The sequence below is a fragment of the Euprymna scolopes genome, chromosome 35 (assembly GCF_053919585.1).
Source record: "Euprymna scolopes isolate OS-2025 chromosome 35, ASM5391958v1, whole genome shotgun sequence".
NCBI classification, from domain to species: Eukaryota; Metazoa; Mollusca; class Cephalopoda; order Sepiida; family Sepiolidae; genus Euprymna; species Euprymna scolopes.
In genome coordinates, this window is record NC_136516.1 from 8,879,789 (window position 1) to 8,898,205 (window position 18,417).

Consider the following 18,417-nt stretch of genomic DNA (forward strand, 5'->3'; position numbering starts at 1 on the left):
GCATTAATACTGAGAGCTTCTGATTTCTGCCCATCAACCACTACTCTTATGAACCTATCAGAGAGAAATGATTTAATAATTGACAAGACATTTCCAGTTATACCGTAGCTGGAGATCTTGTGGAGTAAACCTTTATGCCATACTCTATCAAAGGCCTTTGATATGTCAAGAGCAATTGCCATAGAAAGGTAGCCTCCGTCGAGAAATTCACTAATCCTATTGAGATAACTGTAAGCACATCTGCTGTAGATCTAGCAGAACGCAAACCATATTGCGTGTCACTAAGAAGGTTATTTTTGCTGAGATGGTTGATTATTTCTCTATTTAACACAGATTCCAGCAACTTACTCATGACGTACAGGAAACTTATTGACCTGTACTGAGAGGGAGATGAGCGATCACCTGAATTCTTAAATATGGGGCATACTGATGAGATTTTCCAGGGTGACGGAAAGCAAGAATAATAAAAACAAACAAATGAGATCTTTTCATTTACTCGTAAATGTTTTATTTATTTATTTTCTAAATATATAAAAATAAAACAAAACATCTTTCTGTCTACACAAAATTATTTTTTCATGCAAGAAACTTATTGCGATTACCAAATTATTTTATGTAGGGAAGAGTTTCTTTTTTTCATCTTTCGAACTTTGGAACAGGAGAAACAACTCTACCCGTTTCTAAAAAATCGATGTCTAAAATAATAATAAACAAAGAAATGGTTCACATTATTTTGTGCTCTCACAAGGATTTATCTCTCCTAAATGTTTTCAAAAATTCATGATGAAATTTCTCATATTATGTCGCCTAAAAATCCTTTAAAATACTTAAATGAAACTGAAAATTGAGGAATATTTATTACTTGATATCTAATATACATTGTTAAAAATTCACAAAAATTGAAGGTATCTAAATTTTCACAAAGATCTTTCACCATCTTTTACTACCCTTGCAATAAAACTAAATATAGTACAAATTTAGGCCCCTTACACCTGTACTTTAAAATTCAAAATGATTAGTTAATTAGTTTAGGTGTGAAATTTGTAAATGCAAACATAAATATAACAAACACACCTAACTTTATAAGAATAGGAATATACGTGCGTGAGCGTGAGGAATGCTAATTGCCTGATTCATAAAAGAATTGGATTTCTAAACAAAGAATTATCAATTCTCTACACTCGATTCATAGCTAGTGTTGATGTCATCTCTAAGCAAACATTTTCAGTACCAAATAACATGACCGAACATGATTGATTGTTTCTTTGTTTATTTTTGTTTAACAGCATATCAACCCTTTACAGTAATTCAATAGTTTAGAAAAAGGTTCTTATGTTTTTGAATATTTATCCATACGGTTTAGTTGAGTCGTTTTGTAGAGTAATTGTTTTTTTTTTTTTTTTGTTTTTTTTTTTTTTTGAAAAACGTCTTGTTACTCTCAAAGTATTTGATCCAGGTGTTTGTTTTTGAACATGTTCTTCATATTGTTGGATTTAAGATATTGTTTTCTGGCATTATCAATGGCTCTACATTTCACGAAAATGTGTTTGATGGTGCAAGTTTTTTGACAGAATAGGCATTTTGACAAAATAGGCATTGTGGTTGTTGCTCTTGTTTCAGTATGTAGTAGTGTGAGTTTTGTATGACCAATATGAATTCTGGATATGACAACTTGTTTTTTTATTGATATTTTAGTAGTTGGTTTCCATTTTTCCAGAACGGGTTTAATTTGGTATAATTTGTTATTTGTGTTCTTGTTCCATTGTTGTTGTCATTTTGCATAAAATAGTTCATTGATTTTGGGTTTAAAGTCAGTATATGGAATGTTTATCGTTTCAGGATTCAGGTTGAGAGCTGATTTGGCTGTTAAATCGGCTCTTTCATTTCCTTTTATTCCAATGTGGCTTGGGATGTAGCATATAATTCTTTCTTTATGTTTAGATAATGAGTCGATTCTGTTTAGGAGTTTAATGATTCGAGGGTTTTCGAGTTTTTTGTTATTCATTGATGTTAGTACAGAAAGTGAATCTAAGAGTATTAGGAATTTCTTATGTTTGTTCTAAAATGTTGAGTGCTAGGTCTATGGCAAAGACATACATTTTCCTACTACTACTCACATTAAACTAAGAAGGAAATACATATATGCTCACCCCGTTGGCAAAGAAGGCTGTCATACCATAATCCAATAAATAATAATATATAAATAAATAAATAAAATTACATCCACAATTTATGCCATGTATTGGATTGTGTAGTGGACTTTCGGTCAGCGTTCAAGTTGTGGATAACTTGACAAATGAAATGAGGAGAACTATTTATGGCACAATGGGAGATTTCATTGTGCACACATGGGCCAGTCTATTCTTTGGATTGTGATTGGCTGAATCACCTGATTGGATATGCTTGTACATAAATACAAGCCCTCAGTCCAGCTCAATCTAGTGTCTGTCTTGTGCATAAGCTGGACCCTTGGTAAGTGTTGCTGCTATTATTATTATTATTGTTGTGTGTTATTGACTACTACAGTTCTTTTGATTATTCTACACTATGTGACACTAATCCTTGCGCCCTTGAAAGTCAACAGTCCCTGTGACCACATGGCTTCTTAATAAACCCAAATTCAATTTCAGGAGCATCATTTACTCCTGTCGACACTATACATGGTAAAAAAATCCTGGGCAATCAGCCAAACAAAAAAATTCAAGGTCCGTCATCTGCCTTATCAACACGGATAATCATTGTCCCTGGCTTTACAGAGCAGCTTTTCTTTCCTCAGGTTACATCAAAAAAAAAAAATTTCACATCTCAGGCCTTACACCTTTTTGAGCATTAACCTTTTTTTTTTACTCTACTAATATTTTGGGGAACCACAGAAAACCTCTTCTACTATATCTGGTGGTCAGCACTATTTTCCAAGGTATCTACTAACTTCATAATTCTATTTACAGATACATAGTCTTAGATACTAAATTTGGTACCTTAATTCCCAATAGAACAACATTTTACTTCTAAAGTTGTTACGTATTGGCGACATATATATTTCATTCTCCACTCCCATCTTGCCTGAGCGATTCGCAACATAAGGGCCACGTTTGCCATTCTATCTTTCCACCCCTTATACCGTGTTAGAGAAGTTTTTCACTGTGTTCCCTACAGTTGATTATCCAACAAGCCTCGCTCACGCTGGACAGAATATCCACTTCTCTGCTATGTTAGAAAGTTCATTTAATTTTAGTATTACCTTCGTTTTTTTTGAGAATCCAGGGTGGGGTTTCAGTCAGTGTGTGTTCTTGGATATTTTCAATAGCAATTATTGATTCCTTTAGAATACAGTAGAAGGTCATCTAAAATATAAAGATCCCTCAATGCCAGGTTCCAAACATTTCACTATGTTGTTCATTTTAATATTAAATAGTGTCATGGATAGTATGCTACCATGAGGGACTTCAACCTCTTGGTTTATGGTGTCTGAGTAAGCGAATTCGATGTGGATCCTAAATTTGCGGTCCAATAAGAATCCTTTTATAAATTGTGGGAGTCTGTCTTTTAAATCTAGTTTATGCAAGTCTCTCAATATTCCATATTTCCATGTCGTATCGTAGGCTTTCTCTAGATCGAAAAGATTGCTGATATGTGCTCATTCCTGATAAATGCTTCACTTATAGGTGCTTCATCAGTTGTGCTTCTTTTATTACGGAAACCACATTCTAGGTTGGAAATAAGATTGTTGGATTCTAGATATCAAACGAGTCTATCGTTTACTCTCCTTTCCATTATTTTGCACAAGCAGCTAGTTAATGAGATTGGTCTGTAGTTTTGCAGGTTCGAATTGTCTTTTCCTGGTTTTGGGATTGCTATCCATAAGTCTGGGAATTTGTCTTTTGTCGATAATTTGTTGTAAATTTTTAATAGTAATTTTATTGATTCTGTAGGGAGCTGTCGTAAGAATTCGCAATGGACTTTGATCCTGATCCTACAGCTGTGTTGTGGGATCTTTTAACAGAATCTTTTAATTCGGTTAATATAAGCAGTTTATTGTAATCTAGGTTTTTTGATTTAAAGTTTAGTTTGTATTGTTCTGCATTTTGTTTGATTGTTATAAATTTGGTGTTATGGTTTTGATCAGATGAGTTTTGGGAAAAGGTTTCGGCTAGTAAGTTTGCTATGTTCTTTTTAGCAGTTACTCTGGAGTTATTTTTAAGGAGATGTTTAATTGGTGTCGATTGATGTTTACCTGCAATTTTTCAAATCATCTCCCATATTGTTCTTGGTTCCATGGAGGAATTTAATTTGCTGACATAATTTTTCCAGCATTCATTTTTAGCTGCCTTTGTTACTCTATGAGCTTTAGCTCTGTTTAATTTATATTCCATCAGGTTTGTAGTCGTGGGCTGCTTGTGAAATTTCTTCAGGGCCGCTTTTCATAATTTGATGCATTCTCGACATTTATCATCGAATCAGGGTCTGCGGTGTTTGTTAGATGAGGTTTTAGGAATGCATTCATTTATAATTTCTAGTAATGTTTCTGTAAAAAACTTTACTGTGACATTGTTTGACTATGTGATTCAAGCTATACCTACATTTTTCTTTGTATGGCTGCCAGTTGGCCTTATTTAGTTTCCATCGGGGAAGTTTTTCCACTGTTGAATTTTGGACTTTCTATCAATATTGGCAAATAGTCACTGCAACAAGTGTCGTCATGTACTTTCCAATTAAAGTCCATATACAGTGACGGGTGGTCACATAAGCTTAGGTCGATGTCTGAATGATTTCCGTTAGATGGGGTGATGTGTGTAGGTGTACCATCATTGAGGAAGCATATATCATTTTCGTTGATAAACTCTTCCAACGTTTTGCCCTTTTTATTAGTGTCTTTACATCCCCATAGCATGTTATGACTATTGAAGTCTCCTAATAGGATGACAGGTTTAGGTAATTGGTCAATCAATTTTTTCAATTCGTTTTTATCTTTGCCATTATTTGGTGGGATATATAGAGAGCATACCGTCATTGTTTTATGTAGGTGACATTAATGGCAATTGCTTGTTTGTTGGTTATGTTTATTTTGCTGTGGGGTATATCATTTCTGATTAGAAGAGTAGTTCTTTATATTGATGTTATCTTCTTGCTTTAAAGTTTCTTGAAGGCAGATTATGGCTGGGTTGAAAATTGAAATAAGAATAAGGGGTTCGGTATAATTTGATTTTATCCTATGACAATTCCATTGGATGATTTGTTGTGTTTTTTATTTCTATCTATGAATTGATTATTATTCCTCTGCGTATTTTGGTATTCTATTATCTTTCTTGCAGGTCTTGTAGGTGCTTGTGAATGTTTATTCACTTTAATTTTTTTGTATTATTTAAGGTTTTTGGTTTGGTACTTCATCTGGTGTTATTTCTGGTTTGGATCTAGATTGGGAGTGTCTATGAGATTTTTCGATCTCCAGGTTTTCGGGTTCATTTTTATTTGGGTTTCTTGATTTTCTCTGTGTTGAGTATCTTTCTTGACTCTTGATTTTGATTAGTTTGAATTTGTTTTCATCCTCAACCAGCACAATTCTGTTTGTTATACTGATTTTTCTTAAGGGATTTTGTTTTGGTGGGTGAAAGATCCTTGGGTTTGATAGTAGTATTGGGTAAGTATGGTGTTTGCTGTTGTTTTGTTTGGTTTGTAGTGTTTTCAGTTTCATCATTCTTGGATTGGGATTTTCCTTTAAGTCTCATTTAGGTAATCTAGTTAAATTTTCCTTTAACGTTTCTACTAGAAATCTTAATTCTTTCATCAATACAATCAGATTGTTCTGTGCCATTTTTTTTGTCTTGAAATCGAGTTATTTGTCATTTTAGCTATGTTTGCATACGTTGGTGAGTCTGATGCATTCTCAACTAACCTTCTTGCTTCTGGGCATGATAGATTTTTGATGTGTTTGATTGTAGTTATTTGTTTTTCCTTCTTCCAAGCTTCACATTCTTTTGAGTCAGCTGTGCATTTTTGTTTACAGTTTGCACATTTATGGCATTTCACAATTAATGTGTTCTCCCAGTTCGCCACAGTTTTTACATGTTGGTGGTTTGGTACATCTGTTTTTGTGATGGCCAAATTTATGACAGTTGTGACATCACAAAAGATTTGGTATATTAACTTCTATTTTTTCTACTAAATATCCGATTTTTATTTCAGTAGGAGGTTTGGGGGGTGTTGAAGTTTAGGATGTAGGTGTTCGTTGGAATCATTTGGTTCTTTTTTTTTATTGTTACTCTTTGGACGTCTATGGCGTCTTGTTCCCTTAAGTTACTTTTAATTTCATCTGGTGAACAAAGTGAAAGTTTTGGGCTTTTTATCATGCCCTTTGAGGAGTTCAGAGTGGTGTGAGGGTAAGCTGTTATTTTAAGGTTGTGGATATGGTTTTGGTTTAGGAGTGTAGTTGCTAAGAATTTATTGGATACGTGTGTGATTCCTTATTTTCTTAATTGATGTGGTTTTTGTTACAGATCTAATTTTTTTTTTCAAGGATGAATGGGGATAATTTAATGATTGGAGTGTTGCTCTCTATTGACTCAAAAACGATGAATCTTGGAAATATTTTATTGTTGGTTTTGTTGTCTGGTCCTGATTTTCACTCCCGACATAAAATGAAAGTTTTACAGAAATTTTTTTTTTTAATGTCTCTAGAAAAATGGTAGGATGATTTTTCCGACTTAGAAAGTAACCAATTCCTGACTCCATCTTCAATCTGTACAAGAGTCAAATACATTATGGTTGACCTCCCTCCTGTAATATCTTCACAGCAAGTACCCGTCCATCTATCACCACTGCAAAGAACTTTCCTTTATTCTCCTGTGTACCCAGAATCAAACAGGACTTGCATGAATCGAGCTTCTTTTCAAGAACACAATACCATGGAAGTGCTTCTCTTCTGACTACAACAATCATCTTCAAGTCCAATGTCAACAAATACTTGTTTAGCCGTCCTCATAAATAATCAAATCCTACCCTTTTCACCAATTGTTTCAAATCCTCTCATAGTATTGTCACACATTCAATTTTATAGCAAGCCCCACTCTCCCCAATGGTTTACGTCGACTTGCGCAACTGCCATTGCTCAAAGGCAGCATGCATACCGCAGATTTAACCGACATAAGTCCAGTTCAAACAGACAGAAGTATATAGAAGCTAGATGTAACGTTAAGAAATAGCGACAACTAAGAGAGAATTTACTGAAACCACTAAAAAACACATCGAAGCACAAAAATTAGGAACTCGTGACTTCTGGAAAGTCTACACCAGTGTAGTAAATAATGGGCAATCAACAATTCCCCAACTAACCAACAATCACGAGGTTGTTTGCTCAGCAACCGACAAGGCTAATATGCTCGCCAGCCGGTTTGCCTCTAACTCCACACTGGACCCTTCCAACCACCCCCTGCCTGACTTTCCTTTGAGGACAGACGCCACGCTAGACAATCTAAAAATCACCTCTACTCAAGTGCATGCTATCATAATAAAAAACCTTGACACTTCAAAAGCATGTGGACCTGATCTCATCCCAGCTGTGCTATTAAAAAAGTGCTCAGCCAAAGTAGCTCCAGTTCTCTCCAAACTCTACAACAAATGCCTTAAGGAATCTTGTTTTCCGGGCAGTTGGAAAACTGCTTCTGTGGTACCAGTATTCAAGAATTCTGGCAAAAGAATTGACCCATCAAATTATCGCCCCATTAGCCTCCTCCCACTCTTTGCCAAAATATTTGAGACCATAATTAACCATGCTCTAGTCCAGCACCTTAGAGATGCTAAACTTCTGACTGACAAACAATATGGATTTAGACAAGTCCGTTCCACAGCAGACATCCTCACTGTAATCTCTGAACGTATATACCATTTACTGGACAAAGCGGAGGAGGGCAGAGCGGTAGCTCTAGATATATCTAAGGCTTTTGACAGGGTATGGCATGAGGGTCTTCTCAGGAAAATTAGATCATACGGTATCACTGGTAGAATACTTAACATAATAAAATCCTTCTTAGAGAAGAGAAAAATCCAGGTTGTCCTCGACGGTCATACATCTAAACAATATGATATAAATGCGGGAGTGCCTCAGGGGTCTATCCTTGGACCTCTATTGTTCCTAATATTTATTAATGACCTCCCTGACAAAATTCTCTCTGAAATGGGTATATATGCTGATGACACCACACTCTATAACAGGCATGACAGAAAAACAAATGAACACATAACTAAAGAAATGGCAAAAACACTAGAGGATGACCTCCAATTTGTAGTGGAATGGGGACAAAAATGGATGGTCACATTCAATGCTGCCAAGACTAAACTGGTTTCCTTCAATAATTACAAGAAACCTTCTCTGCCACCAATAGCAATGGCTAATGACTCCCTATCTGAGAGTACATCTTTCAAACTCCTTGGCCTAACGTTCACAGGAAACATGAGTTGGAACAATTACATTGAAAACATTGTCAGGGCCGCTGCGAAGAAGGTAGGCTCTCTCTACCGTGCTAGAAAACTACTGACACCTGAAAGTATCCTGTACCTCTATAAGGCCACTATTCGCCCATGTATGGAGTATTGCTGTCACATTGGGGCTGGTGCATCTGCTGCTAGTCTCTCGCTCCTAGACAAAGTTCAAAAGAGAGTCGCCAATCTGATAGGTCCTGAACTGGCATCTAAGCTTCAGCCTCTGTCCCATCGACGAAATGTTGCATCCCTCTGCCTGTTCTACAAGTATTTTAATGGTGAATGCTCTGACGAACTGCAGTCACTTGTGCCCCCACGACGTAGACACCCTTGACAAACCCAACAGGCAGCTAAATCCCACCCCCACGCAGTAGAGATCCCTAGATGTAAAAAATCTTTCTACTCCAGTAGTTTCTTTCCCAGAACCGCTAGACTCTGGAATTCCATTCCAGGTCCCTGCTTCTCCAACTGTACTGACATTCAGAAGTTCAAGTGTAACGTGAACCGACATCTTGCTGCCCAAATCCCAACATAGTGCCCCAGTAGTTGCTGCCCCTGATAGTAGCCCCCTACACCAAAGTGGCAATGTGCCTTGTTTGGGGTGAAAGTGTAATAAAAAAAAAAAATTTTTTTTTAAATTGACAATTTTATTAACTTTTACCCTCTAGTGACCTTTTGCCTTGATAAGCAATGACTTATAAGTATAAAAGAAAATTTTAATTGAACCTTTGGAAAAAGTATATTTTTTTTTGTAAAAAATGCAAAAATTGAACACTCACCAACCGATGCAGATTTCACATGAAAAAATTTGTTTTTTTCTGACATTTTGATATTTCCCAAAAATCTGTGGTGGATCAATTTTTCCTGAAAAATAAAAAGATCGGCATGGAAAAAAAAAAAAAAAAACAGTAAATATAAAAAAAAAATTCAAAAATGTATCAAGCAAGATAAAAAGGGGAAAAAGCTCCGGGTTTATTTACTGTGAAACCTTTGAAGCTTAAATCAATTTTCTAATCTGAACAATTGTGCTTTGAAACAAAATGTTTGCCTTTCTAAAAGGCCAAAATGGAAATTATTTGAAATCTCTACTACTATATAAAAGTCACTGTGTGTGTGAATTCCTTCTTCATAGGTTCCAAAACAGCTGAGCCTTTTTTTTTTTTTTTTTTTCAAATTTCACACAAAGCTAATTTATCTCCCTCTCAGTACAGACCAATAAGTCTCCTGTGTGTCATGAGTAAGTTGCTAGAATCCATATTAAATAAAGAAGTAGTCAACCACCTCAGCAGAAATAACCTTCTTAGTGACATGTAATATGGTTTCCGTTCTGCTAGATCTACAGCAGATGTGCTAACGGCTATATCTCATAGGATTAGTGAATCTCTTGACAAAGGCTTCCTTTCTATGGCAATTGCTCTTGACATATCAAAGGCCTTCGATAAGGTATAGCATAAAGGCCTACTTCACAAGATTTCCAGCTACGGTATAACTGGAAATGTTTTCTCAATTATGAAATCATTTCTCTCTGATAGGCTCATAAGAGTAGTGGTTGATGGGCAGAAATCAGAAGCCCACAGTATTAATGCTGGTGTCCCTCAAGGGTTCATCCTGGGCCCAAAATCTCTGATCTACATCAATGATCTCCCAAAACACATACTTAAATCATTCGTTGACATTTATGCTGATGACACAACCATATATGGCAACACATCAAAGGCCATAAATGACAAAGTTCTCTCTGATTCTCTCTCCTCTGATCTTGAGCATGTGGTACAATGGGGGAAGAGGTGGCTGGTTACTTTTAATGCATATAAAACCAAGCTTCTATCTTTACATCATCAACACTCTGATCTCCATCTGCCATCAATTGAAATGGGTGGCTCTCATCTTGGGGAGGCTCTATGTTTTGACAAGCTTCTGGGATTGACCTTTACTCCTGATCTGAAATGGAACATGTACATCAAACCAAGGTCACTGATGGTGGGATCCTTCTATCACTCCAGTAGATATCTTGCTGCTGATGTAATTCTCTATTTATATAAAAGCCAAGTACCTCCAAAGATTGAGTACTGCTGCCATATCTGAGCAGGAGCTGCTAAAAACAGCCTATTCTGCCTTAACAGAGTACAAAATAGACTTTTTAGCCTAGTGGGGGATGCCCTTTTCTCTTTCCTGCAACCTCTCTCCCACAGAAGAGACGTTGCGAGCCTGTCTTTGTTTTATTGTGATTTCTATGGGAAGTGCTCGTCTGAGCTCCAATCTCTGGTCTCCCCTCGCCAATCTTTCAGGAAAAACACCTGTCTAGCTGAAACCACTGTCAGTAATTTTCCCCACTCTTCATCTGTGCCTAAATTAAAACATAGATTCCATGAACAAAGCTTCTTTCTTAGAAGTGCATGCCTGTGGAACTCTCTTCCGTTTGCCTGTTTCCTACCTGACTACAACTTGGATGTCTTCAAGTCCAACATAAACAAGTTCCTGATAAACCGCCCCCTTAAGTAAGACACTTTTTCAGATCTCCATTACTAACGACTACTACAATATTGTCTCATTGATTACTGTACACACAATAACCCTTATCCCTGAGTAGCCTCCAGGCCTTGATAAGTGGTGACTTCCATGTAAAAAAAAAAAAAAAAATATGTTCAGAAGTGTTCTTAGATATGATTTGTACTGAAATTCATCCGATAAGTATTGATCATCGAAAAAATCCAATCTTAAAAATCGTTTTTATCTCTTATAGATAAAATAGAATAATTTTTACAAGGGAATATTTTACGTTACACCTGCAAGGGAAACAATAAAATTTCAGGAAATCATTTCTTCATAAAAAAAACAGATTTATTATAATCTGCCAATATAGCTTAGTGGTAGAGGATTTGACTACGGATCGAATGATTCCCTATTCAAGCCCGGGTGTACCTCACCATTTTATTTTAATTCTTTCTTATTAATGAGTTCAATTTACGATAAAAGAGGTACCATTTAAAATTGCCGCAAATCATTACTTCATTTGCATATTTAAAGACTAAACATTAATCAGAAGTGACTTTTCCAGGGTATTCATCATCAAGCCCAAATATTAGCTGACGTGATATTGTAAACAAACACAGATGAAATTTGATAAATAACATTATTATATTTTTATTTTTTTTATTATTTTTGCGAATTAACCCACCAGGCAAATTATTTCCTTTTAATATATAATAATCAATAAAGAATTGATTCTATAATATTACATATGTATTCTGCATAAATTAAAATATCATGTTTAAGCATATTGCATGACTGGGCAACGCCAGGCTGCCAGCTAGTATAAAATATTTGTCATAGAAAAACTGCTTTTTTTTTTTTTTTTTTTTTTTTTTTTTTACACAGTGATCACCACTTATCAAGGCCCGGAAGCCACTCAGGGATAAGGGTTATTGCAAGTACATTACGTTAGTGTGGAGATTTGATGGAGTGTTTACTTAAGGGGGCGGTTCATTAGGAATTTGTTAACATTAGACTTGAAGACATCCAAGTTGTAGTCCGGAGGGAAGCAGGCAGACGGAACAGAGTTCCACAGGCGTGCAATTAAAAAAAATAATTTTAGTGAAAAGCTAATAAATATTTTATTTTCTAACTTTTATGATTTTAATCAAAGATGTGATCAGGAGTATCTTTCATAAGGTCACCATTTTGCATGCTGCGTTATCATGGATAATGCACACAAGTTTCAGAAGAGAAAAGGATGATAATGAAGAAACAGTTGGGTTTACATGCATAAGCATTTATTCCAAGATAAACAGTTTGTTGAAGATAAACATAAAGGGAGTTACAGAACATGTCATATGGTACACAATACAATACACTGGGCTTATGAAAAAAAAAAAAAAAAAAAAAAAAACTTTAAAAAGTACATAGCAAGCATACCCGGTGAACCAAGTGCAAGTGAAATACAAACGATTGCACTGAAAGGGACGGCTAGAATCCTGAAAAGATCTCTTGGTTGGACTCACTAAAATAGGGGTAAATGTCAGACATCTGGTTGGATGTCCCATCCCCTAGAAGAAAAAGTTTAAGAAAAATGAAAAAAAAAGAGAGAAAGAATAATAGAAATACTTACCACAAAAGATACATTAATATTCCAAATGCAATAGAAAGGCACACATGTTGCCATGGTTGGAGATGGAGATATGCATGAGCAATGATTACATAACTGTTACATTTATTTTGTATTGTTTGTTTTCTGAGAGTCTACGTAATTGTTACCAGGAAAATGTAACATACAACTAAAACCTGCTAGAGTTTTGGAAGGCATCTGACAAATGGTTATCAGGCCATGTAAAAGCCGAGAAACAGTGGATGAAATGTCCATATGCTTTAAATGATGTACAAGAAAGAGATTAAGACCGTGTCCTAAAATCTGCACATGTGTGGAATGAGATTACAAACTCACACATTGAAGAGGAGAAGGATAAAGTAACATTGATCAACCCATTTTGCAGGTTAGAGAGAAAAAAGAATTAAGGTACCAAAGTTGCTACTGCAATTATATTTACCACAACGAACATTCCAAATTCAATAACATAATTTTTCGAACCATTAATATTAAGTGCTGTGACAATGATCATAGGAACAAGCATCCAAGGGTGGCATGTGTGTATTATAAAAAGTCACCAACACTCAAACTCAAAACCCGACCAAAAAGAAAAGATGACATATGCAAATTAAGATACAGTTGAATTTAAGCATATAAAAAGCCGGTCTTTCTTTCATTGGCAGAAGATGCATTTTTGCTGATGTGTCAGTCGGAAGAAAAAAAAGACAGATTTTCTATGAACGTCGAAACAGGAAAAGAAAAAAGGATTGTCATTTTTTATGTGTGCTGTGATTGACGCTTGCATGGCCACCCTCGATCTGCTGAGTAGTATCGGTGGTCTTTAACTTTAATCTGCTATGTCTTGACGGTGCTGGGTATCGAGAGGTGCAGCCCAGTGTGACATTAAGTTTTCCAGAAACATGCTTAATCTGGAACCTATACATTAACGACTGTTTTTTAAAAGAAAACAAGCGAGGGTTCTTTATGTTTTCCATGACCTGATCTGAGAATATTTTTACATGTGGCTGGTGCTCCACTGTAACCAATAAATCTGGGCACCTTAAAACGAACATCCTACAAGACTCCAATCCATATATCAATGCTAGAGCCTCTCCTTTTATGGAAGAGTAGCAAGAATCTGCATCCTTCGTAAACTGGGATCCAGCCAAAATCATTTTCCAGTGGTCCTTACCACAGTTAGGTCCTAATTCAGTTGGGCATTGACAGTGTTTCTGAAACAGAAAAGACCTCATGCCAACCTTGCTATAGTCCATTGAGAGCCAACTTGCCCTATTTATCTCGAAGGTTTTGACTCCCGCCTCGATTTTCAAAACAATTTTTTTTTTCATTCTTCAAAAAATTTGTTGAGAGTAGCATCCCAATAGAATTTGTGGTTCTTCGTGCGCAACAATTCTTGAAAGGGGGGCATAATCTCGGCCTGTGAAAATACGTACGATATCTGGTTAACCAGTTCAAACCACAATCTGACGCTGATGTGTTTGTTGGCACTGGGAAGTTGAGAATGGCTTCAGTCATCTATTTAGCTGGCTTTACGCCATCAGCAGTTATTACAAAGCACGCAATTTCAACTTCGTCGCCTGCAAATTGAAACTTATCGGGATTGAAGACAATTCCATTTCTTGGGGTGCTTTAAGGCACCGATAACTACCCCACTCGGTTATGAATGTTGTTACGTCTTGGGCAGTAAACTGTGATATCCGTTTTACGCATTTAAAACTGTTTTCTTGGTTTTCACAAACACAACAGACACTTTGTTAAATGAGGACGGAGTACGATTGGTTTCCTTCATCGTTGCGGCATTCAATTTTTGTACGTCCACCGTCCTTTTTGGTGACCCGTCCTTCTCTGGAGCAACCACCATCCTCGAACACAAGACCGTAGGCATATCTGCTGGTACTGGCTCGATGATGCCCAATGCAACATCCCTATCTAAATCTTCCTTCACCTTCTTTTGCCAATGATGGGGGAGAGGAATGGGTGTGTGCACAACTGATGGTTTTGCTCCGGACATGACTGATATATCCAGTGGTATCCCTGACATCACTTGTAACAGTTGATGAGAGCAGGTATTAAATGCACTTGATTTGAAGTGCTCCTGTAACCAGTGTTCCAAATGTTCTATATTTCTAATAGGGGTAAATGGGATTCTTGTAAGTTTGTTCGGAACGATTTCTCTTTGGGGACATCCACATGGTGCTATCCTATTATCCGAGGTTGACATGTCAGCTTTCGATATCTGGTGTGAGAAGTCGCAAGAGATTATCAGTGCTGACTCGGATAAGTAAAATCCCAACGTGTTCTCCGATACCTAAACGACTTGTCTGGTTTCTTTAAGGCCAACTTAAATACGCATAAAAATTATTCCTTTAATGTGTAGTAGGTCGTCTGTGATTCCACATATCCTATGGATAGTTGGATAGTTGGTATTAACACATCGCTAATGCATCCCAATACTGCCAGTATTTCAGGACCAGACGAACATGTTTGAGCACCAGCATCCACAGCAGCCTGGATATGGTGTATTCAATGGCAAGTCCCCTTATCTAAGGTGCGCCCAAATTCGGCATGGGAATCCGGTATCAAAGATACTTCAACTTTTATGGAGGGTGACAGTTCAGGGGAGCTTCTTTTGAATCTACCTCTGCTCCATACAAGATGTGGTATTGCTACTAATTTCTGTTTTCATTCACAAAATGCTGATCTTCCTTCTCCTCTGCTGCTATGTATTTTTGACTTGTATTATGTACAATCACTCATTGACTCCATTGTCAACCTCTCTAGTTTTCACACACTTTTTGTAAGTGTTCAGTAATTCCACAATTATGGCATATGAATTCCTTTGCCAGACAGTTCTTCCGTCCTTTTAGCCCGTTGGGATATGATGTCCTCCCACATCTTTCACATGGTTTATTTTAAGGGGTTCTGGGTTCCCCCACCCACCCCTACCGAGATTGTTTCTACTTGGACCTCATTGAGCCAAACATTGAACGCTCATTTAGGTTGCTCTGCAAGTGAAGAGTTAATGTATCTGTTGTCTCTAGACTAACCAGTCTGGAATTTCTGTTCTACTATTGTCAAAATATTGGCTTCAGTCAACAACTTGCACTGGTATTCTTTGCAAGTCCAGTTACGAGTTGGCCAGCCACCATGTCCTCTGAATAGTTTATAGTTAGTCTGCAGCTCTCATTAGAATACTAGACAGTAAAATTGCAAAACCTCGCTTGGAGCCAAAGCTTGGCTAAAAACTGTGCGAGAACCTCTACTTTTTGCTGTCTCATATTGTGGAATTTATGGCTATGCAGCTCTTGATGTAAACCTTTCACCGCAACAAGTCATACATGACATCGGAATGTTCTTCTGTGGCTATATTGAGAGCTTTGGACCCTATCAGTTCGAAGAAAAGTCTTTACCTCATTCAAGAAAGTCGTTCTTAATTCTATGCATATATGGGGTCGTTTAAATCACACATTTGTTTGTATCGGGTCCATTTGTCAATGAATAATGCCCAGTCCCTCTTAGTGTAACCATCCTCAATCACAGGTCTCTCCAGTTTTTAGTGTGGGGCTGGTTTGATACATTTTCCTTGCCAGTGTGAAGCTCGTTTTCTTTCTATAATTTTACTAACTGCTGAATTAGTTGCAAGTAATGTTCGTCATCGCGTTGTCCCGACACCATTACTATTCCAATTTCAGTAAGAAAATAATTCTGTAGAAATAAATCCTGCTCATAGCACCATGTAATGTAAAAGACTTAAACAGTCTACCGAGTTCAAGACTTACATTGAATTTATAACATTGCATACCGACTGGTGTTCCACTTTTTTCCGACCTGTCTCATTGGTCATTCCCATTCTCTACATATGGGGTGATAATGTGAGTTATATTTAGTTTTATGTAAAGGAATTGGAAGCTCTTTGTAAAAATTCAGACACCATCATTTTTTGTGACATCTTAAAATAGCTATTAGATATCAATTAATAAATATCCCAAATTTCAATTTCTTTAAAATTCACTTTCTTTTACAGAATTTTTAGAGAGCATACTACCGTCTTCCGTACCGACTTCCCATTTAAAAATTCAAATGTTTCAGATTTGCATCACATTTTATCCATAGTCATAAGACCAATTAAGCAAGATTATATGATCCTTAATTTTGTCTTAAAATGTCATCAAGACTCAAAATTAATTTGGATTCTTTGGACTACTGCTTCCACAACATTTCAGTTGATGTAACCTCCGAACTTCTTCAGATGTATCTTGTTGAACTTGGAAATCTGCATGAAATTTCAAACGGAACCCTTTATTTAATCCACAAGAATAGCATGCTCTTGTTCCATCAGCCATGACTGAGTAGAAGTCCTAAGTAATTCGCAATTGTATTTTATGTCACCTGCACTGAGGTTTTAACCTTCAATCTCCAGGAATATAACTTTTACGACTGAATTTCACCATGTATTCTACCCACAGATCCTTGCAGACTCGTTCAAAATTCCATGCAAATTCCAGAGTTTGACACAATATACCTGAAGAAGTCAGAGATTACATTGACCAAAACGTTGTGCAAATAACACTCAAGATGAAAACAGTAGTCTAAACAATCCAAATGGTATGAATAAGCAAAATCGGTTTTGTTAAATTCATATCGTGTAGAAGCATCTGAACTTGATTTAGCTTTCTCTGGAAGCTCAGAATTGCTTGCATCACAACTGCAAATTTGTGAATACCTATTCCTCCTCCTAAAAAGCATGCATATACAAAAAAATTAAACCTCTCCTTCCCCACCATCTACACACAAAAATGTATTCTAAAACATGAATTATTGTTTTCATACTTTATTTTATTGTAGAGGAAAAAATTCCACCTACATAATATATATAAGCTTAGTTAACACAAAATTTTGATATTCCTAAAATACTGAACTAAACATTTAGTTCCACATTTACATATTAAATGCTAAATGGCCTGGAAGTGGGTGCTCATTTTACATTAAATTTATAGAGGAAAGTGATCTCCCACTCAAAAGCTAATATATACATATTTTTTAAATTCCTTCTTTGCAGATATTTTTATACCCCACCCCCTGGGTAGCAACGAGTTCTACTTATACAATATTTTGAATTATCATATATTTCCCTCTATCTTGACAATATCATGCCTGCTAATAAAAGATATATATTAAGTAGATAAAATTAAAACCTATTTTCTTTAATTAACCATGGATTTTCCACAGACCTTGTTAATTACTGTAATTGGTATTTTTAAACAATAAATTGCTGAATACTCTATCATTTATTAAATACATTCACTGAAAATACATTCTTTATAAACAAATATCCAAGTAAACCACACAGTTTGTCAATATCTCTGAACAGGTTTTTAAGCAGGACAAACAATTCAGATTTGAGATTAAAAACAGGACAAACAATTCAGATTTGAGATTGATGATGATGATGATACCTGATGATCCACCTTGGATGGGTTGAGCCAGCTGTTTCCAATGACTCAGCCAGATCATTACTCCATTCCAGCCAAGTCATGTGGTCACATTCAAATAACAATGTCAAGCTATTATCTTTTTCAACGTCAGACTCTATAAAGTATTAGTCCATAGATGCTCTTTAGGTTAGATTTCAGAAGTTAGCAATTACATCGTTAATGGAAAAGGGAGTGGTGTTAGGTCAATGCTGTCTTGACACAGACATGAGCCTGGCCAGAAGAAATAAAATGTGGTCGACAGAAACTAAAAAATATCTGGCGATTTGATGAAAAAAAAAAAAAACTGCAACGATTAACTGGAAAGGTTATCTGCAGATGAAAAATCACGTGCCACTTCTTAAT

General features: G+C 36.2%; 1 protein-coding gene across 1 annotated transcript in view; it reads right to left on the minus strand.

Annotated features, from left to right (window-relative positions):
• The window catches only part of LOC145259671 (E3 ubiquitin/ISG15 ligase TRIM25-like), a 155,180-nt gene that overhangs the window by 119,591 nt on the left and 17,172 nt on the right, over positions 1 to 18,417 (minus strand). Inside the window, exon 2 of the mRNA XM_080117332.1 lies at positions 9,255 to 9,339. Coding sequence (XP_079973458.1) covers positions 9,255 to 9,300 — 46 coding nt within the window. The 5' untranslated portion in view covers positions 9,301 to 9,339. The remainder of the gene's footprint in view (positions 1 to 9,254; positions 9,340 to 18,417) is intronic.